The 26,396-nt window shown below is 45.7% G+C and overlaps 1 protein-coding gene across 1 annotated transcript in view; it reads right to left on the reverse strand.

The window, feature by feature from the left end:
* LOC142288720 (amine oxidase [flavin-containing]-like) overlaps window positions 1-26,396 on the reverse strand; it is a 202,644-nt gene that overhangs the window by 98,081 nt on the left and 78,167 nt on the right. The window contains exon 2 of the mRNA XM_075333533.1: window positions 4,126-4,220. Within this exon, the coding sequence (XP_075189648.1) occupies window positions 4,126-4,220 (95 nt within the window). The remainder of the gene's footprint in view (window positions 1-4,125; window positions 4,221-26,396) is intronic.

Below are 26,396 nucleotides of genomic sequence, written 5' to 3' on the forward strand. Positions count from 1 at the left end.
CTATGGCTCTTGGAATAAGGGGAGGACATAAAAACGAAAAATCGTCCGATTCTTAAAGGGATCAAGCACCAGTTTATTGCCCTATAAGCTAAAGACAATGCCATAATAGCAGTAGGTGGTTGATTAAAATGATACCTTCAGCTGATAAATCCATGTTTTGATTGCAGAGTAATCTTTGACCAAACATCCGAAACAATGTCATTGCTGCAGTGATTTGAGCATCGGGGAGACCTTTGTGGGTTGGGTTTTTGGCAATGACTCCTACCCTGGCTGCTTCCCCTCTATTTACTGTAAATATCTCCCCTCTACCACCCCAAGTAGTACTATGGCTGGCACTTTCACAGTTATTTTCAAGATTTTCTCCAACTCTTCAATAAAATGTTGCCAAAATTACTGCATGCATGCACCGCGATCTCTGGAGACATGTTATTGAAGACACTTTAAAGACGAATATGAGTGATGGCAGCGCAGATTGAATTTTTTTTATCAACGCATGCACCGCCGCTCATAGTCATCTCCACAGTGTCCTCAGAAAAATGGCGCTGGAGATCACGGTATGCACATGCACTGATTCTGGCACCATTTTATTAAAGAGTTGGAGAAAAACTTGAAAATGATACTGAACACGGCCATAGCACTAATCGGGTGGCAAAAAGGATAAATTTAAATATTGGGAAGGCAGGCAGTCAGTGGAAGAATCATTACCAAAGGCCTGAGCTATAAAGTCCCGCCCCGATGCTCAAGCCACTGCACAAATAACGTAGTTTTTGGATGTTTGGACAAAGATTACTCTGTAATCAAGGTTTGGAGTTATCATTTTAACCAGCCTTCTAGCGCTATGATGGCACTGCCTCTAGTTTATAGGGCAAAAACCTGGTGGTTGGTTCCCGTTAATGAGGTGGTCCGAAGGGAAAAGTAAATTTTATTTAAATCCTTATCTATTTGATGCTGTAGTCTAAGCTATTTTCTAATATACTTGAGTTAAAAATTCCCTACCATCCTCTAACTAACCTATCTAACTGCTATTCTATATTTTTTCTGTTTTCTGTCTGTTGACAATTTGTGTAAAAATCCTAGTGCATGCTGTAATACTCACATACTGTAAAGTGTCATCAGAGGGCAGAGTCTTTAGCAGTGACCACAGCCCCTGTCCACTCCCCGAAACAAAGCGTCATCAATCATGTTGCTCGTTTCAGTGGCTGGTCTGTCCCTCTGTGTGCCCCCCTGCTCTGTCACAGCTGTCCCTACTTGTTTCCTCCTTGCGCTGTGTATTTTGCAATCTATACAGTAACAGCATTCACTTTGATATCGTCTCAGATCTGTAATAATCAGCTGGTTACAGAGTAGAGTCTACATGCAGGAGACCAATGACATCACCAGCAGGGGCGGCTCTAGTCTCCTGCATGTCGGGTACACACACAGCTGTGCTACCGGCTGATTATTACAGATCTGAGCTGATAACAGAGCAGGTGCTGTACACTGTGCAAATCACACAGTACACCACACAGGGAGAGAAAGATAAGGGACAGGTGGGGCAGAGCTGCCCCTAAAATGAACGCCATGATGACACTTTGTTTCAGGGAGGGGACAGATGCCGCGGTCACTGCAACAGACTGCCACCTAATGACACTTCATTTGAGTATCCCAACATGCACGTCGATTCTCAAACAAATTGTCATCATACAGGAACTAGAAAAAAAACTAGAATATCAGTCAGATAGTGTAGTTCGGGATCTGTAGGGAATTTTTAATACAAGTATATTAGAAAATAGCTTAAATTACAGCATCAAATAGATAGGGATTTAAATGAAATTTACTTTTGCCTTCGGATTAGGGGATTATGTGTCCAAAGTTATTTTGTATTTACAAGTAACTTATTAAATGCAACTATTTTTTTCCTTATGTGGAGATAAATCTCAATGTATTAGTGAAACTTTGATGTCAATAAATGATTGTTTTTTTGTAACAGATATGTGATTCTTGCAATGATAATTTTTAAATGCTTAATTCTTAAGTATGTTCTGTAAAAACAAATTCTCAGCTAGTTTAAGATTTTATCTTTTTGGATTATCCTTTGGGTTGGAGTTAAGAAGGAACCAAGAGGTGGAAATTTTCTTTAGCTTTTGACTCAAAACGATTGTTTTCAAAACCATCTTATCTAGTAGTACAGATTTTAAGAATCAGTTTGTCTTAATATCTGTGCCAATCCAATATTTTGTACTGGTTAGTTTTTTGGTATCTTTGGCGCTATTTAAACTGAAGTTGATATATGCATGCTGAACCAAGGGCAGCATTTTTCAGATACTGGGGCTATTATTTCAGCCAACTGAATTATTTCAAAGAAAACTAAACATTTAAAGCTATCACCCCTAAGTAACAGGTCTCCCTATGCACCTACAGAGACAGAGACTGACACTCATGGGAAATGGAAAGAAGTTGTTGGGGACTAGATAAGTGACATGGAAAGAAGTTACAGGGGACTAGATAAGGGAAATGGAAATAACTTACAGGGGACAAGGTAAGGGACATGGAAAGAAGTTACAGGGGACTAGATAAGAGACATGCAAAGAAGTTACAGGGGACTAGATAAGGGAAATGAAAAGAAGTTACAGGGGACTAGATAAGGGAAATGAAAAGAAGTTACAGGGGACTAGATAAGGGAAATGGAAAGAAGTTACAGGGGACTAGATAAGGGAAATGAAAAGAAGTTACATGGGACTAGATAAGGGAAATGAAAAGAAGTTACAGGGGACTAGATAAGGGAAATGAAAAGAAGTTACAGGGGACTAGATAAGGGAAATGGAAAGAAGTTGTTAGGGACTAGATAAGGGATATGAAAAGAAGTTACAGGGGACTAGATAAGAGACATGAAAAGAAGTTAAAGGGGACTAGATAAGGGACAAGGAAAGAAGTTACAGGGGACTAGATAAGGGAAATGGAAAGAAGTTGTTAGGGACTAGATAAGGGATATGAAAAGAAGTTACAGGGGACTAGATAAGAGACATGAAAAGAAGTTAAAGGGGACTAGATAAGGGACAAGGAAAGAAGTTACAGGGGACTAGATAAGAGACATAAAAAGAAGTTACAGGGGACTAGATAAGGGAAATGGAAAGAAGTTGTTAGGGACTAGATAAGGGACATGGAAAGAAGTTACAGGGGACTAGATAAGGGACAAGGAAAGGAGTTACAGGGGACTACATAAGGGACATGGAAAGGAGTTACAGGGGACTAGATAAGGGACATTAAAATAAGTTGGTTCTTGAACTAGTCTCTCCAATGGCATGGTCCCTGACCAGCCTTTAATTGTTGCAGCATTTCAGAGCATAATATACCTGGCTGCACAGAATAAGTCAGTGTTTACCTATGCTGCCTGTGGTTTGGTCATCATATATCAGCTGTCAAGGTCCTTTTAAAATCAGTTTCTTCAAAGGGTTTTCCAGTTTAATTTTCTTTTTAGCCATTAACTTCTTGTATATAAATTACCAAATACAGTGTATGGTGCCCTACTGGTGCTTCAATGCTGGAACTTGAGCTGTGAATAACTACAGCTGTACATGTTATTTTTTTGTGTTAAAGCTCAATGGAATAAAAGAGAACCTTTGGGACGCTGCCTTTGGACACAACTTTTGCAGATCAGTTTCTGTGACTTTCCATCTATTTAGATGGTGGTCTTTTGTTACACTTTTGGGATATTGTCTTCAAAAATTTCTCATAAGTTTTCTTGACCTCCATTTATTTAGATGGTGGTCTTTTGTATATTTTGTGCTCTTTTGATCTGTGCAGGGCTGAACAGGGCCATATAGGGTTTCCCGTCGGTGAATGGGGGCGCCAGAACCTTTAGGGCGTCATACCCTCCATTGCTAGGTAGGGAGAGTTTTTGTTAGGGCTTATTTAGGGCCAGTTTACATTCTAGCTCTCCCGCCTGGATTTCTTTGTGTTACTATACATTCTGCAAGATCTTAATAATTTTTTATGTTTTTTGTGATTGAGATGGTCTTTGACTTTTTTTAAAGTATTTATTAAAAGTTACATTTTAATGGGACATTTTTCTACAGTTTGCTAATAAAAGAGAACCCCATTAATAATCCCATCCATTTAGCCATTATGTATAGTCAGTTAACTTACCTTTACAGTGAATGTTCGACCTCCTACTCGATCACGAGCTTCAAGCACAACTACACTCAGACCTGAATCTACTAGCACTTTAGCTGCCGAGAGACCTAGGGAAGAAACACCCCATCAGTCATAGGAATATTAATGTAAGCTATGGGTGAATGAACAGGAATTGAGATATATATAATTTTAAAAAAATACATTTTTTTGCCATTCTTTGAAAATTAAACTCAGTGTAGGTAACATAAAAAGATTTGATGAATGCCTCGAATACAGGAGAACACAAAGGAAGGTTGGTCACATATTAAAGGGAACATGTCACTTGATATGGACTGCCCAATTGACGATTGAAGCCAAGTATATTTTTTTGTGAAAATCTAGTTTGAAGAAGTGGTTTGGGACCATGGGTTTTGCGCCACACCCAGCTGGCATCTCCCCACTCCGTGTGATTGACGGGTCCCTCATAAGTGTGTACTTCCAGAGAGACCTGTCAATCACCTAGAGCAGTGCTGGGCTCTTCAAACTATATTTTCTCTGAAGCATCAAAGCATTTCAGTGAAAAACATTCCTGGCTGCAATCATCAAGACAGGCTCATATTTGCGCTGTTGGTGGTTTGGGCAGCATGAATCAAGTGAAAAGGAACTGCCCCAAAAGGTAAATGTGGATGGCAGAAAACATGTTATGAACGTCATTACTGCCCAAAGGAACAACATTATTCTGGATTTAGTTAAGTGAGGATAAGAAAATAACCATTTGCGGTACTTCTATATGAAATGTAGCTAAATAACTGACCATCAGCTTTAAATGACAGTAAATTAGCGGAGCAAAGTAAATATGTAGTGTGAACAGAGCAGGCTAGCTGCACCACTGATGTAAGCTTTTTATGACTTTACCTAAATCAAATATTGTCCTTATCTGCCAGTAATGTTTAATGCTGGCTGTCCATATCAATTTCCTGCTGTTCTGTACGGCTGACCTTTCCAGCAAGCAGCTGATATCTGGCAATAATACTGTGTACAAGGAATACAAGGCACACGTTTCCTACAGTTACATGAAAGCAGGTCTCAGCTGTGTGTTCACATCACGTTATAGCATTTGGACATTAGGTTATGCTCACACAGTTCTTTTTTGCAGCTTTTTTTCCAAATGAAAAACCCAGGGTGTTGGCAGGAAACATGCTGCATACATATTAAGGGATTTTCATGCATTTTTACATGGGTTTTTAATACATTTTTATTTTGCTGCTACTGTTAAACGCTGCGTTTTTTTTTTAAAAGGAATGTATAAAAGTACCGTATATATTTACTATGCACAAGTGGTTTCACTATCCTATATAAGTGCTAAAAGCTGCATAAATGAGCACACTCACTGCCTCTGTGCATGTGTGGCGCCCCTGAGGCTTCAGTCACCACAGAGTATTGCATCTGTCTTAAGGTGTAATGCTTATCCTGGGTAAGAAGAGGTTAAAGGGAACCTGTCATCATTTTTTTGGCATATAAGCTGCAGCCACCACCACTGGGCTCTTATATACAGTATTCTAACATGCTGTATATAAGAGCCCAGGCCGCTGGGTATAACATAAAAAACACTTTATAATACTTACCTAAACGGTCGCTCTGCGAAGGATTTGAGTCAGATGGGTGTCTCCGTTGTCTGGTGCCGGTGCCGCCTCTTTCGGCCATCTTCGTCCTCTTCTTCTGTAGCCGGGGTGCATGACGCGTCTATATTATCCACACTCGCCGGCATTAAGGTCCTGCGCAGGCGCACTTTGATCTGCCCTGAGTGTAATGTGCCTGCGCGGGACCGGCATCAGACAATGGAGACGCCTATATGGCCCAACTCCACTGCAGCACAACCATTAGGTGAGTATTATAAAGTGTTTTTTTATGATCTACACAGCTCTTATATAGAGCATGCTAGAATACTGTATATAAGAGCCCAGTGGTGGTGGCCGCCACTTATATGCCGGAAAACCGATGACAGGTTCCCTTTAACTTATAAAATACACTTAGGTGGTTTCTAGCCAGCCAGCTTGGAAAATTCCCGGGCAGGATGAGACATCAAAAAAGTGGGGCTGCCTGAGAAGTGAGCGAACACACTTAGTTTCAGTTTTGAAGGAGTTTTACCTCAAAATAGTTTGGGAGCAGAAGAGATAAAAAATAAAGATGCGGTACATTCTGGTATCCTCCATTTTGATACAGGTAAAATATATTTTTGTACCGTACAAAGATATATTTTTCCTGTATCAAAGCAGAGCAGAAGAGATCAGACAGCCTTAGGGGTACTATACACGCTGCGACATCGCTAGCATCGGCTAGCGATGCCGAGCGCGATAGTACCCGCCCCCGTTGCACATGCGATATGTGGTGATTGCTGCCGTAGCGAACATTATCGCTATGGCAGTTTCACACGCACATACCTGGTTGGCGACGTTGCTGTGACTGCCAAACAATCCCTCCTCCAAGGGGGAGGTGCGTTCGGCGTCACAGTGATGTCAATGCGACATCACTAATCTGCCGCCCAATAGAAGCGGAGGGGTGGAGATGAGCGGGACATAACATCCTGCTCACCTTCTCCCTTCTGCATTGCCGTCGGGATGCAGGTAAGGAGATGTTTGTCGCTCCTGCGGGTTTACACACAGCGATGTGTGGAGCTGCAGGAACGACAAACAACATCGCACCTGCGGTTGACCCAACATTATGGAAATGTACGACGCTACACAGATCACCGATTTTCAGCGCTTTTGTGATCGTTTATCGTCGGACCTAGGATTTACACGTTGCGATGTCGGTACCGGCGCCGGATGTGCGTCATTAATGACGTGACCCCGACGATATTTCGGAAGCGATGTCGCAACATGTAAAGTACCCCTTAGGAGATCAGCGTTTACCAGACTGGTCCTGGGGACGGGAGACTGGTGGAATTAGTCCCAGGACCAGGGGCCATGACCCGCACTGAGTTTGCACAGGATGCCAGTCAGGGTGCAGAGCCCTCGGTTAGGGAACCTTCATGGACTCTAACAAATCTGCAGAGAAAGGGGATTTCATGTCCCATTGGCCACTACCAAAAGTCCCGGGGCACAGCAGCAGATAGAGACAGGAGCCATAGCCACGGTCGGGTCCATAACAAGTTTTGCGCTGCCTGCTTACAGGATGGCAACTAAAGCCAAGGACACTGGGGTCCCCAAGTAGCTTCACGCCACAGGGATCCACACTACAAGGCACAAGGACGAAGGTCTCACACGCTTCACAACACAGGTGGTGACCTTTGCTTCATCCGGCTGGGGCCCATCACGGCGATGACTGGTACTCTGCGGGCGCAGCACATGAACTGTGAGTAAAACACCTGAAACTGCAGCCCCTGTGTGAGACTATGATTTGCCGGCACCACTGCTCCACGCATCGGTGCCAATGGCCCTTCCCCCGTCATCACTGTCCTCCCCGGAGATCGATCCACCTGTGGGGAGGTGGACCATCTGGGCTGCGGTAACATCAGCCCCGGAGGAGAGTGACATCTCGCAGCGGCGGCTAATCTTTGGCCACGCACCACGGGTGGCGCTACAAAGCAAATCCTCAATCCCCCTTTTTGACTCTCTCTTTGCCTGTAGCCAATGGGGCCATGAAGCTGGGTCAGATCATTCACAGCAACCCCACAAAACCATTGGCCTGGTGACGAGTTATGCCCTGCAAGTCCTGTGGGCTGCTACACATAAAGATAGTAAAATATAAATAAAAGAAATATGAGTTATATGGTACTGTGCGTCCAATGCAATGTGAAACTAGTACAGTATATGTGACAAAAAGGACCATATAAATGAAAGTGACGGTTGAGACAATGCCTACCCGTGTAAACAAGATGAAACACTGTGAGGCTGTGTGTTAGACCGCCGAAATAAGGGAATTCTTCTACTCTTGATAAGAGGAGAAGTTCGTGAAGATCCAAGGTGGGTATATGAATAAAGTTATATTCGAAGCAGTAGGATCTGGCATAGAAAGAGTAGGTCAAAGCATTGTAGGATAGTATCTTCAGTATTCTGGCCTGTAGCGCTGATAAAACACTTCTAGAAAAAATATGGAACTGCCACTTGGAGAAAGTGTGATGTCACCTGCAATGGGATTACCCGTATATAAACAAAAAATAACTCTGAATCGAGTATAATCACTTTGTAACTTGTTTTTGCCCACTAGCAATCTCATAATGTGACGCCCTGGGCAAGCCAGGGGTCACAGGTCATAACACCACCACACCCTACACCCCAGTTAGGAACACCACAGCTAACCCAAAAATCCTTGTTGCCTTCCTCCAGGAGCTGGTGTTCACACCAGGGGGTGGGCCAGGTGGTTGGCTCCGCCCACCGAGGAGTTCACAGCCCTGGAGGCGGGAGAACCAGGCAGTTAAGCTAGGGAAGTGGAGTAAACAAGGTGTTCAAGCCAGGGGAGTGAAGTAGAAAGAAGTGGTAGAGGAGCTTGAGAGAAGGAGTAAAAAGTGACAGTTAAGAAAGCCTGAAGCTGGTCTGGGTGTGTGCCCCGGACTGTGACAGCAAGGTCAGCAGACGGCAGTGATAGTCTGCAGCGGGACTGCTCCTCGGAGGTTGCTGGAAGGACCGCGGATGGGTGGTGACCCGGCGGTCTGGAGCAGTATACGAAGAACAGTCAGCATCAGGGCAGGGGCCTTTCGGATCCCGGCAAGGCTAGGAGTCGCCATAATTTGCCAAATCCGTCAGTGAAGGGGACGACTGTCTCCCAACAACCAAGTCCCGATTGAAGGCAACAGTCCAACTGTTACAGAGAGACACCGCCACCGCCAGGGCACCAGTTTCTCAGGGCCAGCGCCTGCGGGCAAAGTAGGGCTTCTCCGGCCCATATCCAAGCCGGGGAGCGGGTTACCGGTGGGAACCCATCGCAACCATCATCATCTTAGGTGCAGGAAAAAGGGACCGTCATCGTCACCTACTGGGGAAAGCAAGTGCAGCCGTCCGTGGGAACCGTCTTTCCAGCCGTGTGTTTTACCGAGAACTGTGTCATCGTCTCAGGCTGAGTGAGTACCACAGTGCCGCAAGGCACAGAGCTGCCCCCGCGTCCCTGCATCCCACCAAGCCCTGCATCACCCACCTCATCACTGGGCCCCGGGACAACCAACCCCCTACCCACGGAGGGGAGGACTAACATCCAGCTGCCCCATACCCTCACTCCCGGGATCCCCATACAGAGCAGCGGTGGTGTCTACAAATCACCACAACCGTGGGTGGAGTCACGGACAATAGACAATTCCCACACCCAACAAACCCCCTTTTCACTCACGGGTGAGGAGCGCCACTAGAGTCCCTGGGATCTGGCCCATTGCTCGAGCCACCGAGCAGCAGCAGGCCGCAGCAGCCGCGGCAGCCGGACCCGAGCAGTGGGGAGAGCGCGGCGTCCCCTCCTCCGCTCGCGACAACTTGGCGTCACGAACAGGATCTTACCGCTCTGCCGTCTGGTAGAGGTGCGCCTTGTTACCGCCGGAGGTGTCCGGCCAGAAAATTTCAGAAGCCGCCATCTTTGGTGCGAAAAGTCCCCACTCGAGCGTCTTCTCGAGTAGCAGAGGCGCGAAGGCCAAAACCCCGCCCCGATAGAGGAGTGGCTAAAGAGAAGCTAAGGGGGACGCGATGGTGGCTGGCTGCATGTGAGCGCAGCTATAAAAGCAGGGACGCCAGGACTCTGCAGACATCTTGTTCCTGGGAGAGGCCGCCAGCAACATGTTCATGCCGTACCGCAGCACCGTAGCCCCCGCGCCTGGAACCGCGGCGTGGGTGGAGATCCGGACCGCGCAGCTCTACCAGAGGCTGCAGGTCAGAATGCAGCTCCTCATGGAGGAATGGGAGGCCGACATGGCGGACGTGATTGCGACCGTGCGGAGACGCGAGGAGGAAGCCGAGGAAGGGAGGGTGAGTGACCCACGCCCCGATGCCCTGGAAGGGACAGTCATCGCGGCTGCGGGGCCCAGTCCAAGCCCTCTCCCCCTGCTGCCTCCCTCGCCACCCGTCCCGGAAGCCGTGACCCCGCCACTAGGCCCGCTGCCACCGCAATCGGTAGCGATACCCAGCATGCCCGCCCCGGCGGGCCGACCTGCAGCCGGAGCCCGTAGTCGACCGGAGGTGTTGCCCTGGAAAGCCCCGAAAACCGCACCAGAGGCGTCTCCCGAGAAAGTCCCCGAGCCGGAGCTGATGACCCGTTTCGAGCCGGAGGCCCAGCAGCGGAAAGCCCCTGTGCCCATCCCTCACACCTCGGCTGAGGTAGCGCCGGGTTGTCGCTGCAAGGCGGCGCCCAAGGCCAAGACACCGCGGGACCCGCCGCCCAGATCCCTGACAGTGGGCAGCGTCCAGAATGTCCCGTGGGGCCCGACCCGTGAGCCGGAGCTCGCGGCAGCGCCGTATTGGGACAGGGAGCCGGTACCGCTGGGCCTGGAGATCGGTGAGAGAGAGAGGAAAAAGGCGGAGCTGGTGGCCCGAGCAATCAAGGAAAAAGAGAGCCTCCGTCAGGCAACGTTCTGTGTCCGGGGCCCGCTGTATGAAGGGCAGGTGAGGCGGTTTGATGTCTGCCGGGGCTATGGGTTTATATATGAACCGGGCCTGGAGGCCGAAGTATTTATAGCCCAGCGGGATGTGAATGCCCACCTGCCTGAGGAGCATCCCGGCCGTAACTTGATGCCGGGCGACATCATGCAGTACACCCGGCACTGTGGGGAGAGGGGGTGGTTCGCGCTGGACGCTAAGCTAAGGGGCAGCCAGGAGTCCCGTGTAAGCACCGCGCCCCCTCCCTCAGGTGATGTTGAGGACTCCGAGTGATGGCAGCGGAGCACCGTTGCACCGTCCCCGTTGGGACCACCAGTCTGAGTATGTTTACAAGTTTGAAAGTTTTGCAAAAATGAAAATGATTACCGAAGCTTCATCTGATTAACCGTGATTGGGAACCGGCCGTTGCCGGCACTGTTGTCCCCGAGGGGACCATTTAAAAAAAAAGTTTCTTGGAGGACTTTCCATGGACAAGCCCGTGAACTTGCAGGGCAACCACAGACGCTAGTGGCATGTAAATAAGTTGTTTACCGTTACCGTTTCCGCAGTGCCGCCTCCGAAGAGGCAGGTTGGATGGAGGGCCCGCAGTAGAGCCGGCTGGGGCCCAGCCACCACCGGGACCGGTGGCTACCCTCTGGAGGGGAAGGACAGATCCCGCTCGGGTAACTTGTGCTGGACTTGGGTCAAGGGGTGCTGCCTGGGCTTTAGGGGCAGCATCAGGGCCAGGTTGCTTGGGTGGGAGCGGAGACCGTAACCGTAAACCGTTTTGCAACGTTTAAGAAATGTGCCTCCCGATGTGGGATGATGTCATACATTGTTATGTTACCGTTTTACCTTTTTATATATTTTCAGAAAATAAAACCGGTGTTGGACGGGCAGCCCGCAAACGGTCTGCATTTTGCTAAGGGGGAATGTGACGCCCTGGGCAAGCCAGGGGTCACAGGTCATGACACCACCACACCCTACACCCCAGTTAGGAACACCAAAGCTAACCCAAAAATCCTTGTTGCCTTCCTCCAGGAGCTGGTGTTCCCACCAGGGGGTGGGCCAGGCGGTTGACTCCGCCCACCGAGGAGTTCACAGCCCTGGAGGAGGGAGAACCAGGCAGTTAAGCTAGGGAAGTGGAGGAGTAAACAAGGAGTTCAAGCCAGGGGAGTGAAGTAGAAGGAAGTGGTAGAGGAGCTTGAGAGAAGGAGTAAAAAGTGACAGTTAAGAAAGCCTGAAGCTGGTCCGGGTGTGTGCCCCGGACTGTGACAGCAAGGTCAGCAGACGGCGGTGATAGTCTGCAGGGGGACTGCTCGGAGGTTGCTGGAAGGACCGCGGACGGGTGGTGACCCGGCGGTCTGGAGCAGTATAAGAAGAAAAGTCAGCACCAGGGCAGGGGCCTTTCGGATCCCGGCAAGGCTAGGAGTCGCCATAATTTGCCAAATCCATCAGTGAAGGGGACGACTGTCTCCCAACAACCAAGTCCCGATTGAAGGCAACAGTCATAGTTTCATAGTTTTTTTTTAAGGTTGAAGGGAGACTCTAAGTCCATCTAGTTCAACCCGTAGCCTAACATGTTGATCCAGAGGAAGGCAAAAAAACCCCAATGTGTCAAATAAGCTCCAATGGGGGAAAAAATTCCTTCCTGACTCCACATACGGCAATCAGACTAGTTCCCTGGATCAACACCCTGTCATAAAATCCAATATACATAACTGGTAATATTATATTTTTCAATTAATGCGATCAGGCTCTGCTTAAATTTTACTTGTGAATCCCTCAATACAACATCATACGGCAGAGAGCTCCATAGTCTCACTGCTCGTACAGTAAAGAATCCTCATCTGTGATTATGATTAAACATTCTTTCCTCAAGACATAGCGGATGCCCCCATGTTCCAGTCGCAGGCCTAGGTGTAAAGAGATCTTTCGAAAGGTCTCTGTACTGTCCCCTCATATATTTATCCATTGTGATTAGATCCCCCTAAGCCTTTGTTTTTCCTAACTAACCCCAAGTTTAATAACCTGTCTTGGTATTGCAGCCCACCCAGTCCTCTAATAATCTTGGTCGCTCTTCTATCTACCTGTAAAATTATGCTATTTATAACCTTCTATACTTTTGCTAACAAGAAATGCATCCATTCCTCTCTTAAATTCATTCAGTGAGTTGGCCATCACCACTTCCTCAGGAAGAGAGTTCCAGAGCCTCACTGCTCTTACCGTGAAGAACCCTCTTCTATGCTGATGTAGGAATTTTCTTTCCTCCAATCGAAAAGAATGCCCCCTTGTTCTTGTCATAGTCCTTGGTACAAACAGATCATGGGAGAGATCTCTATATGACCCTCTGATATATTTGTACATATTTATTAGGTCTCCCCTAAGTCTTCTCTTTTCTAGAGTAAATAGACCTAATTTTGATAACCTTTCCGTGTATTGTAATGCACCCATTCCATTTATTATTTTAGTAGCCCGCCTCTGAACCCTTTCAAGTTCAGTAATGTCTTTCTTCAGCACCGGCGCCCAAAATTGCACACAATACTCCAAGTGTGGTCTGACTAGTGATTTGTACAGAGGGAGAATGATGTTTTCATCTCGTGCCCCCAGACCTCTTCTAATGCATCCCATCACCCTATTTGCTTTGGTGGCTGCTGCCTGACACTGGGCACTCCAATTTAGATTCTTATTCACTAAGATGCCTAAGTCTTTTTCCATGTCTGATTTCCCCAGCAGTTTCCCATTTAGTAAGTAATCGTAGCATCTGTTTCTCCTTCCCATGTGCATAACCTTACACTTATCTGTGTTAAACCTCATTTGCCATTTTTCAGCCCAATTCTCCAATTTACTCAAGTCCATCTGTAGTTGCAAACTGTCCTCCTTTGTGTTAACTACCTTACATAGTTTTGTATCATCTGCAAATACTGATATTTTACTCTGTAAACCATCCACCAGATCATTAATAAATATATTAAATAGTAGGGGGCCCAATACAGACCCCTGTGGCACCCCACTAGTAACCCTGGCCCAATCTGAGTATGCACCATTAATAACCACTCTTTGTTTTCTACCACTAAGCCAGCTACCTACCCATCTACACACATTTTCCCCGAGCCCAAGCTTTCTCATTTTACTTAGCAGTCTTTTATGTGGGACAGTGTCAAATGCTTTACCGAAGTCGAGATAAATGACATCCAATGATTCTCCTCGGTCCATGTGAGAGCTTACATCCTCATAGAAGCTGATCAGGTTAGTTTGACAGGAGCGATCCTTCATAAATCCATGTTGATATGGAGTTAAACAGTTATTAACACTGAGACATTCCATAATAGTATCCCTTAAAAACCCTTCAAACATTTTACCCACAACAGATGTTAAGCTTACCGGCCTATAGTTTCCAGGTTCCCTTTTGCACCCTTTTTTGAATATTGGTACCACATTTGCTAGCCGCCAATCCAGTGGAACAGACCCAGTTTCTATAGAGTCTTTAAATAAAAGGAATAGAGGCCTGTCTATCACATTACTTAACTCCCTTAATACCCGAGGGTGAATGCCATCAGGGCCTGGTGATTTGTCAATTTTAATGTTACTAAGTCGGTTCTGTACTTCTTCCTGGGTTAGGCAGGTCATACTTAATGGGGCATCTACATGATCACTCTGCATTTCCCCTGGCATATGCTTTTCCTGTGTGAACACAGTTGAGAAAAAAGTATTTAAAACATTTGCTTTTCCCACATCGCTTTCTATGATTTTACCCTCATTATTCTTTAAAGGGCCAACACCATCAATTTTAATCTTTTTTCTGTTTATATAATTAAAGAATAGTTTGGGATTTGCTTTGCTTTCCTTAGCAATGAGTCTCTCAGTTTCTACTTTTGCTAAATATATTTGTTTTTTACACATTTTATTTTTTTCTCTATATATTTTTAATGCTTCCTCGCTGCCTTCTTGTTTTAGCTTTTTAAATGCCTTTTTCTTATTATTCATTGCCCCTTTTACATCCTTATTTAGCCACATTGGTTTTCTCCTGTTCCTAGCCCTTTTATTTCTGTATGGTATGGCTAGCTCGCAGTGGGTGTTTAATACCGATTTAAAAATTTCCCACTTATTTTCTGTGCTCCCATTTTTGGCGAAGGTCTTCTCTAAGTTGATCAAACTTTGCTTTCCTGAAATTCAGCGTTTTTGTAACCCCCCTCCAAGGCACCTTACTGAAGGACAAGTGGAATTGTATTATATTGTGGTCACTATTCCCTAGGTGCCCATCCACTCGTACGTCTGTTATTCTATCTGGCCTGTTGCTTAAAATTAAGTCCAGAAGGGCTGCCCCTCTAGTTGGGCCCGGCACAAGTTGGGACAGATAATTATCCTTAGTTACTGACAGAAACCGGTTTCCTTTCTGAGATACGCAGGTTTCAGTTTCCCAGTCTATATCGGGGTAATTGAAGTCCCCCATAATAATCACCTCATTGTGATTTGCTGCTTTGTCTATTTGTTTCAATAATACATTTTCAGTGGTTTCTGTTATATTTGGTGGCTTATAACAAACCCCTATGAGGATTTTATTAGTTTTCCCTCCTTGTATCTCCACCCATAGAGACTCCACCTCTTCATTTCCCTCTTGAATATCTTCTCTTAGTCTGGGCTTTAAACTGGACTTTATATATAGACAGACTCCACCCCCTTTCCTTTTTTTACGATCCCTCCTAAACAATTCATATCCTTGCAGGTTAGCCGCCCAGTCATAACTATCATCTAACCATGTCTCAGTTATTCCTACTATGTCGTATTTCTCCTCATACATTACCAGCTCCAGTTCCTCCATCTTATTGGTCAGGCTTCTTGCATTGGTCAGCATGCAGGAAAGAAGTTTTGCTCCCCTTTTCTCAGCTTCCTTCTTAGTACCCTGTCTTGGGTCCTCTTTACGGCATCTAGTGCCCTTGATTAGTTTGTCCTTCTGCTGCATGTTCTTGTCTGCTGTTTTTTCTCCCATCCCCTCTTCTTCTAGTTTAAAGCCCTCCTGATGAGTGTGGCAAGCCTTCTGGCGAACGTGTGTTTCCCAGGTTTTGTGAGGTGTATCCCGTCTCTTGCGAGAAGTCCATCGTAGAGGTAATTCACTCCATGGTCTAAGAATCCAAATCCTTGCTGCCTGCACCACCGTCGTAGCCAGTTGTTCAAATCTAGTATCCTATTCCATCTTCTGACACCATGGCCATCGACTGGGAGGATTGATGAGAAAACAACCTGTACGTTCCGTTCCTTTATTTTCTTCCCCAGAATTTCAAAGTCTTCACAAATAGTTGGTAGATCATTTCTTGCCGTGTCGTTTGTTCCTACATGTATCAATAGGAACGGGTATTCGTCCTTGGATCCGAGGATAGTTGGTATCCTGTTGGCCACATCCTTGATTTTTGCTCCTGGTAGGCAGCATACTTCTCGTGCGGTTATGTCCGGCCTGCAGATAGTTGCCTCCGTGCCTCTTAGTAGTGAGTCGCCCATAACTACCACTCTTCTTTTCTTTCTGGACGCACTGCTTGTTGCTCCTGAGTGCTTTTGAGTGTCTTTTGTTTCTGCTTTTGTTGACAAAGTAACTTCTTTTGATGATCCTGTGTCTTCTCCTGTAGAGACGGTATCATCCTGAGCTGTGCCATTTTCGTTCTCCAGCATGAGGGCTTCATATTGGTTGCTAAGCTGTGTGGGTAGTGCCGACCACTTGATCCGCTGGCTTCTTTTGGTCACATGTGTCCACTTTTCAGCCTCTGTATGTGTTCTGAAGCTTTTCTCACTTTCCATATCCTGAATTGTTGCTTCTGCCTCGTCCAAGAAGTCCTCATGTTCTTTAATTAGCTTCAAAGTTGCTATTCTTTCTTCCAGTCCCCGCACCTTTTCCTCTAAGAGGGCAACAAGTTTGCATTTTTGACAGGTGAAGTTGAATTTTTTGTGCGGCAGATCCGTAAACATGTAGCATGTGTTGCAGGTGACCATGTGGATTTTCTTCTCTTCCATAATGCTGATGTAGCGTATGACAGGCGAAAGTCGCGCGCCGTCAGGCGCGCGGTTTTGCGATGTCCTCAAACAGCGAGACCCGGCAAGTCCCAGCAATCGATCAGCTTACGGCGACTCTTCTCTTCTTAAACAGCTACAGTTTTCACCACTATGAGATTGTGTTAAAACTATGCCACACTTATCTTCAGTCGCCTCCCTTTACTTCAGTACCTCGCACTCTCAGCACCTCGCTAGCTCTGGCTGGTTTATATAGTTCTACAAGGACTAATAGAAGCTGCTAGAAGCTTCTAGAAACAGGTGTGGCTAATACTACTGACTAAATCACTAGACACACTTTTTTTTTTTTTGCTTTTTCACAGTACCCCAGACAAAGACAGACAACAAATCCCTAATGAAATTAAACAGTTACAGTTATCACCACTATGAGATTGTGTTAAAACTATGCCACACTTATCTTCAGTCGCCTCCCTTTACTTCAGTACCTCGCACTCTCCAACCGTTACAGAGAGACACCGCCACCGCCAGGGCACCAGTTTCTCAGGGCCAGCGCCTGCGGGCAAAGTAGGGCTCCTCCGGCCCATATCCAAGCCGGGGAGCGGGTTACCGGTGGGAACCCATCGCAACCATCGTCATCTTAGGTGCAGGAAAAAGGGACCGTCACCGTCACCTACTGGGGAAAGCAAGTGCAGCCGTCCGTGGGAACCGTCTTTCCAGCCGTGTGTTTTACCGAGAACTGTGTCATCGTCTCAGGCTGAGTGAGTACCACAGTGCCGCAAGGCACAGAGCTGCCCCCGCGTCCCTGCATCCAACCAAGCCCTGCATCACCCACCTCATCACTGGGCCCCGGGACAACCAACCCCCTACCCACGGAGGGGAGGACTAACATCCAGCTGCCCCATACCATCACTCCCGGGATCCCCATGCAGAGCAGCGGTGGTGTCTACAAATCACCACAACCGTGGGTGGCATCACGGACAATAGACAATTCCCACACCCAACAAACCCCCTTTTCACTCACGGGCGAGGAGCGCCGCTAGAGTCCCCGGGATCCAGCCCATTGCTCGAGCGACCGAGCAGAAGGAGGCCGCAGCAGCCGCGGCAGCCAGACCCGAGCGGTGGGGAGAGCGCGGCGTCCCCTCCTCCGCCCGCGACAATAGCAGGTGTTGATAGCGTCAGTTCCCAATTTTTAAGAGTATTTTCTTCTACCGGAACACTGAAGACACAACACTACAATCTTTTGACTAGAGATGAGTGAGCTTTTGGAAGTTCGGTTGAGAGGGTACAGTTGAACCTTGTATAAGGTTCAGTTTCTGACCCTAACTTTATCCGAGCCTTAATGGAAGTCAGTAATTGGGCAGTTATGTCTCTGTGCACATGCCAGCTATAAGCAGAACACTTAGAAGAGAGGGTTGGTGAGGTTTTTCAAATTTTTGGGGGGTTTTGTGTACATTAAATCTTATCATGATGATTTTCCCCTCAGTGTGAACAGTTCAAACACTGCAAGTGGCTCGCACCGGGCTGAGCATCAATCATTCACAAGCACAGTGCTGCTCGCTTGAGTGGTTTGCACTCATAACTTACTCGAACTTCAAACTCGAACTTTGTTTTTTTGGTAGTTGGTTTCCAAGACCCGAGCTTTGAACCTCGAACCTCAGGTTCACTCATCTCTACTTTTGACCTACTCTGGCTATCCCATATCCTACTGCATCACATATAGCAGTATTCATATACCCACCTTGGATTTTTACGGACTTCTCCTTTTATCAACAACAGAAGAATCCCCTTATTTTGGCGGTCTGACACACAGCCTCCACGTGGCCTCCACTATGTGATAAGGATTTGTGGGAGGCAGGAAGTGGACTGGTTAGAGGAAATTGGCATAAGTAATTTTGCCATGAGATCTTTGGAGGTGCAACACAGAAAGACAGAGACAGTAGGTGGTAAAGGCCGCAGCATTGGCTTGGAGCAGTCAAAAAATTGTAGAGTCTCTGTGAAGCCAGGTGGGAAACAGCATAAGACAGAGTTCTGTTAAAGAGGGGCAGGTACAAAAACATATATTATATTGGTAATCTAAGCAGGGATGGATTAAATTGTTTTTCCGTTCTTAGAATGCAAGTCTCCAGTCACTCCAAGTGACTGCAGACTTATAACTCCTCACAGCTCACTCACTGTGCAGATTCTTCGATCCCGGAAACAGGAGTGGGCAGTCATGTAAGTGACTAGATTGGTGCATCCTAACTCATTGAAAGTGTATTGCGTAAATCCAGAAACAGTTTAGTCGTAATCTGACCAGAAGTATGCATATCGCATGGGACCGGAGAATCCTCACAGCGTGCAATGTGGGCAATATGAGGATTCACAAATCTGCAATCACACAGAGTGACTGCAGAATTGTAGTTTAAGATTGAGCAACGCCTTTAAGAGTCCTTATGGGACCTGGACTATTTGGAAAGTGTCGGTCCCTTTCTAGTCCAGATGTTTTTAATTGTTATCTACACCAAGTGAATAACTACATCCCACAATAACTTTATACACTGCATGTCATGTGCACTGAACATTATACACATTTATTATTTAAGATAATCATCTACACTGTAAGAGTATTAAGAACGAGTGTTGCTAGGAAAGCTTTTTTCACGATTATCTTGCAATCTAAACAAGCTGACAGTCATCCGACGAACGAGCTAAAAGTTTGTTCGTTAGGTGAAATGATCTTTTATCATAAAGCCAGCAAATAGATAGAAAAACAATGGCACATACCAACGAAGATCCAGATATTAACGTTCTTTATTCATCCAACGGTGCAGGTAAAAAGCGGGAGGAGAGCTGGGTGTGGGTCCCCTCAGGACGACAGTCGTTTCGTGCCCAAAAGCACTTATATGGGCACGAAACGGCCGTCGTCCTGAGCGGACCCGCACCCAGCTCTCCTCCCGCTTTTTACCTGCACCATTGGATAAAATAAAGAACATTAATATCTGGACCTTCGTTGGTATGTGCCATTGTTTTTCTATCTATTTGCTGGCTTTATGAGAAAACTCCTCTGTTCAACGAGCACCCACGGCCAGTCTACCTCCTGGAACGACTTAAACTAACTTACTCCTTGCTGACACCGGTGCGAGACACAGCGTGGTGGTGCAGGACCAATTCTTTCTATTGAAATGATCTTTTATGCTGCACAAAAAAATCATGGTTCTTGGCAACACATCAACGTGTGTAAACAGGACTCATATTGCTGAGAACAATGGTGGCCTACGTTTACTGAAAGATCTATTACAGATTGTTCAATCCACATTGGAAGCACTGTCTGCCTGTGTAAAGGGGCAATTATCTAACATGTTGCTGATTGGCAGTCACTTGGTACTGATGGTTGTCGGGTGTTATCGCACCTTTACACTTATATATGAACATTCACTATTCACCAATGGGGGATTCTGCCCTGTATGTCAGCAGAAAACAGTACACTCATAAATGACATTATCAGAAAATGAAATACTTCATAGCTAAAATATTCCCAAAAAATGCTGAAACACAGAAGCTACTGGTATTCACTAGACATGTACGAACACTATGTACAGACAAAACAGATTACATAAATACAGCAACAGATCTGAACACATAGTACCAGAAATAAATGTAGTACATGGCTGATCGCACAGCTCATTCATGCTTTGCCTGAAGTTCACAGTGGGCAGTTATGTTCTGTGGCCACTCTCTGTGACTTCAGATGTAGCAAAGCTAGAATTGTTGTGGGACCTCGTGTGGATTATGTTGGACCTCGGTGCTTTGGGTTTTAATAAATTGCTAAAAGAATTTTTTGCATTTAATTTCAAATAAAGGATTTTTTTAATTTTAATGTTTATGTTTATTTTTTTTCACTTACAGATTACTAATGGAGGGGTCTCATAGACGCCTCCCGTTACTAATCTAGGGCTTAGTGGCAGCTGTGCATTGTTATTAACCTCTTATTACCCTGATTACCACCACACCAGAGCAATCGGGAAGAGCCGGATAAAGTGCCAGGGTGGTGGCATCTAATTGATGCAACAATCCTGGGCAGCTGCAGGCTTCTTTTTTTAGGCTGGGGGGCCCAATAACTATGGGTCTCCTCAGCCTGAGAATACCAGCCCTCAGCTGTTGGGCTTTATCATGGCTGTGTATCAAAATTAGAGGAGACCACTTGCTATTTTTTAAAATTATTTATTTAAATAATAAAAATAAAAGTTGCATGCGGTTCCTCTTATTTTGAGACACAGCCAAGAAAATTGAAAAGCTGGTGGCTGCAGCCTGTAGCCGTATGCTTTATCTGTGCTGAGTATCAAAATATGGGGGGACCCTATGACAATTTTTTTTATTATTATTAAGTTATTTTTACACCACGATAGGGACCCCCAGACAGGGTCTGTGATTGGTTGCAGTCAAACACTGTTACACAGGCTGGGGGCACGTCTGACTGTAACCAATCACAGATGCCAGGGCTGCCAGTGGGCGGGGAAAGCAGTGCATATTGATTAGCGTTAATGAGCAGCCTCAGAAGTAGAATGAGCGGCCTGGAAGCAGTTACAGCCGCGCCAGAGACTCGGTAAGTATGAGGCGCTTGCTTCATTCTTATTTTCTTAATTTCTCCTTTATTTATTTTCTTTTATTTACCGAATGCCAGATCTGGATCATTAGCCAGAATTCCCTAGGAATTAAGGCCCAGGTCCGTCACTCGGGTATGTTTAGAACCAAGTGGATCCAGACTTTTACAGTCCAGTTCCACCCATCACTAAAAGCAAACAGAAATGATCTCTCAATGCTTATCAGAATGGAAAAGTTTAAAAAACCCTCTCTATGGGGTACTTTGCACACTACGACATCGCAGCTGCGATGTCGGTGGGGTCAAATCGAAAGTGACGCACATCCGGCGTCACTGTCGACATCGGAGTGTGTAAATCATTTTTGATACGATTAACGAGCGCAAAAGCATCGAAATTGTATCATCGGTATAGTGTCAGTCATTTCCATAATTTCGGAAGGACCGATGTTACGATGTTGTTCCTCGTTCCTGCGGCAGCACACATCACTGTGTGTGAAGCCGCAGGAGCGAGGAACATCACCTTACGAGCGTCCCTGCTGCAATGAGAAAGGAAGGAGATGGGCGGGATGTTTACGTCCCACTCATCTCCGCCCCTCTGCTTCTATTGGCCACCTGCCGTGTGACGTCGCTGTGACGCCACACGACCCACCCCCTTAGGAAGGAGGCGGTTCGCCGGCCAGAGCGACGTCGCAGGGCAGGTAAGTGCACGTGAAGCTGCCGCAGCGATAGTGTTCGCTACGGCAGCTATCACAAGATATCGCAGCTGCGACGGGGGCGGGGACTATCGCGCTCGGCATCGCTACCATCGGTTTGCGATGTCGTAGTGTGCAAAGTACCCCTAAGAGTTTGGACTCTACCAATTCATAGTCAGCCAGATTGTGTATAAATAGAGGAAATTCAAGACAATTATTACCCACCTCAGCAGTGGTCAATAAACAAAAACGACTCCAAGAGCAAGGTATATAATTGTTCTCATGGTCATAATGGAACCCATGATGAGTTCTAAGCTACTAAAAGCCTCTCTAATGTTAATATTTTTGACTCCACCATCAGAGGGACACTGAACAATAGTGGTATGTATAGCTGGATTGTAAAAAGAGGCCACTACTGTCTAAAGATCACTGGTACAAGCCAGAAAGCAATTGGAACATGTATTCTGGATAAACATGTATGAGATAATATAGCGCTTTTATAGTTTGAGAAATTGTAAGTTTGGAGAAGAAAAAATGCATTACAGCATATAAACTTCATATCATCAGTGAAACACAATGATGGTAGTATCATGGCTGGAGTCTTCTTTATTGCATCTGGAGCAGGATGACTTGCTGTTAACTTCACTAATGAATTCTGAATTATACCAGCAAATTCTAAAGAAAAATGTCAGAATACTTGTATACTAGATGATTCTCAAGAAAATGTGCGTCATTCAGCCAAAGCACAAAAGTCATTCTACAAAAAAAATGGTTAAAGAAGAATAAAGTTTAAGTTTTGGAATGGCCAATTCAACTCCTGTAGAAATGTTGTGCAAAGATCTTAAGAAAGCAGTTCATAGAAGGAAACCCACCAACACAACAGAGTTGATGATGTTTTGTATAGAGAAATCGGCTATAATTCCTTCACGCCAATATGAAGGACAAATCAACGATTAATGGACACATTTAGATTCTGTTATAGCTGCACAATGGGGGTCACTCCAGATACTGAAAACAAAGGATCACATAATTTTGCAGTTCACAGACATGTATCATATTCCTCATTTTTTATTTTTTTTTTTTAAATGACAAAATCTAATATTTTTGACCAATTTGTTGTTTTTTTTTATCTTTATTTACATTTAGGACTTGTGTGAAAATCTGAAGTAGTTTTTGTTAAATGTTTACATAAATATGGAAATTTCTGAAGGATTCACACACTTCCAGAACCACTGCAATTCTGAGTTGTAAATAGAAAAGGTAAAGGTTCTGTTTTTTCCCTAGTTTTACACCTTATCCTTCTAAAATCTCTTTTTTAATGATACCACTATAAGGTAGTAATATTCTGTAGCATTTTCCGGAAGGTTAAGTACATTATCACAATGAATAACTGCAGCAATATTCGATTTTATATCTATCCAATTACATTTGTTTCTATTTCATTTATTGGCACTTGGGGGAATGCTTTATTTTTATATAAGTCTAATGGTAAGCACAGCAACCATGCCGGGGGCAACCTGTGGCTTTGTTTTAATTGAATAATGCTTTAAGACAACCGTATTACATCTGTCCTTTGGTTTTATCAAATACTATTACTTTGATTAAGAGAAATGACCATGGCTCAATAAGAAATCAGAAAAAAACAGACAATGAGGTTCTAGTTTGAAAAAGGGACCAGTGATTTGCAAATGCTTTTAGAAGATTATGCCTCACAGTAAGGGGTACTTTACACGCTGCGATAGCACCTGCCCCCGTCACTCGTGCGACATTTGGTGATCGCTGCCTTAGCGAACATTATCGCTATGGCAGCATCACACGCACATACCTGTGCAGCGACGTCGCTGTGACCGCTGAACAATCCCTCCCTCAAGGGGGAGGTGCATTCAGCGTCATAGCGATGTCACTGCGGCGTCACTAAGCGGCCGGCCAATAGAAGCGGAGGGGCGGAGATGAGTGGGACGTAACATCCCGCCCACCTCCTTCCTTCCGCATTGCCGGTGGAGGCAGGTAAGGAGATGTTCGTTGCTCCCGCGGGGTCACACACAGCGATGTGTTGTGCCGCAGGAACGACGAACAACATCGTACCGGTGGCAGCAGCTATATAAAGGAAATGAACGACGTGTCAACGATCACCATTTTGGAACGATTTTGCGATCGTTGATCGTTGCTCATTAGTGTTACACGCTGCAATGTCGCTACCGGCGCCGGATGTGCGTCACTAACGACGTGACCCCGACTATATATCGGTAGCGATGTCGCAGCGTGTAAAGTACCCCTAACAGTGTAGCGAGGCAGAGTATTAGGCTGCGTGCGCACGTTGTGTACTGCCGTGACAAATATTCTGCAGCGATTTGGCTGCGCTCCTGGGTGCTTCAAATCGCTGCAGAAACACTGCGTAATGGATGCAGTGTGTCTGCAGAATAGATGCTGCTTTCATGCGCTCTGCAGCCTCTCCCATAGACAGAATGGGAGCAGCATCCAAAGCGCACAAAATAAGTGACATGTTGCTTTTTTGAGCACAGCGATTTGGATCAAAATTTCAGCATGCAAATCACTGCGCTCTCAAACACACAACATGCGGATGGATTATCCACAATCTTCATAGATTGTGCTGGGGATGCAGGATGCATGCATCTACGCTGCAGTGCAATACGCAGCGTAAACGCATGAAATTACGCAACGTGCGCACAGAGCCTAATTGAGGTATGGGTGTTCTTTGTTACATAGTGCCTCTAATATGATATTACTTAATCTATAAAAGACATCTGATAAAGCATTCAATTCTTTTGAGCTGGATATTGACATTAAAAGATTCTATATGGGTAGACATATGCAAATAGCCTCTAGTGACTCCTATTGGAAGTAGCAATCCTACAAGTCAAAATCTTCCCTTCCCACATGACGTTAGATATAAAGCCTGAGTCATTTCATTTGGTAACGCTTTTTAAAGGGTTAATTCTGACTTTTAGGATGGCTAATTCCGATAGGTAGCACTAGAGGCTATATGCATATTTCATTTTCCACAAGAATCTTGCATGGTTTGTAAATCTCCCACAAAAGGGAAAATTTTACCTCTTTGACCTCCTGCTAAAGGTCTAAAGCCCGCTTTACACGCTACAAGATATCTTACGATGTGTCGGCGGGGTCACGTCGTAAGTGACGCACATCCGGCATCGTAAGGTATGTTGTAGTGTGTGACAGGTACGTGCGATTGCGATTGAATGAAAAACCGTTCATCGCATGCACGTCGTTCATTCCTGATGAATTGAACGTCAGGTTGTTCATCGTACCCGGGGTAGCACACATCGCAGTGTGTGACACCCCGGGAACGATGAACAGATCTTACCTGCGTCCTGCAGCTCCCGGCTGGCAATGCGGAAGGAAGGAGGTGGGAGGGATGTTTACGTCCCGCTCATCTCTGCCCCTCCACTTCTATTGGCCGGCTGCCGTGTGACGTCGAACGTCCCTCCCACTCCAGGAAGTGGACGTTCGCCGCCCACATCGAGGTCGTATGGAAGGTAAGTATGTGTGACGGGGGGTAATCGTTTGTGCGGCACATTCAACAAATTGAACATGCCGCACATACGATGGGGGCGTTGCAAATCGCATACGACATCGTATGCAAAATTGCAACGTGTAAAGCAGGCTTAACACTCATCCAACCACTTCTTCTACTTTCCACTGAAAGGAAAAAAACTTGAAATATGCAAACTAACCTTTTAACCACATAGAACGTATATATAAGTCCTAGGTTGCCTCCCACCCTTTGGTGTGAGCTCACGCGGTGAGCCCACATCTTTCCCCACACATGTCAACTGATCTGATCTCATAAGGGAGATGCTCTAGAGAAAAATTGCTTCATGAGTCGACTGCAATCAGACTACTTTCCTGGATCAATACCCTATCACAGATTGTACCGTAGTACCTGTAACTTGTCATCCTTGAAATGTTTTAATGAATCAACCATTGCAATATCATGAGGCAAAAAATTTTGTAAAATGACTACTCTTACAGTAACATTATTTGCATGTGATGATGATTAAACTTTCTTTTTTCCTGATCTAGAAGATGCCTGTTGACATCATTGTAGGTGTATATGTGGCACCCCTGAGGCTTCCGTCGCCACAGGAACTTTGCACCCCATCCAGCGGTGTGATGTCCCATCCTGGGTAAGGAAAGGAGTGAACGCCGGTCCACAGGCAAATCTGCACTACACCCATTGTTAGGTACACACAGGGACAAGGGACAGTGGCAGCTACTCTCTCATGCTGCATGCTGGGAGGGGCCATAAGACCCATCCCTGCTTCCATAGGGTGGTAGCTTGGCAACTGGGGGGTGGGAGGAGCCACCCGAGAGCAGAGTAGTAAGGAAGGTCAAGAGAGCGAGTTTAGTTTACCTCAGGGAGGAGGGGAGTGAGGAAGTCTGTGGGAGGCAGAGAAGTGAGAAGTGTGAGTCTGCAGAGAGACCTGAAAGGAGAAGTGC

Source organism: Anomaloglossus baeobatrachus, chromosome 2, assembly GCF_048569485.1.
Source record: "Anomaloglossus baeobatrachus isolate aAnoBae1 chromosome 2, aAnoBae1.hap1, whole genome shotgun sequence".
NCBI classification, from domain to species: Eukaryota; Metazoa; Chordata; class Amphibia; order Anura; family Aromobatidae; genus Anomaloglossus; species Anomaloglossus baeobatrachus.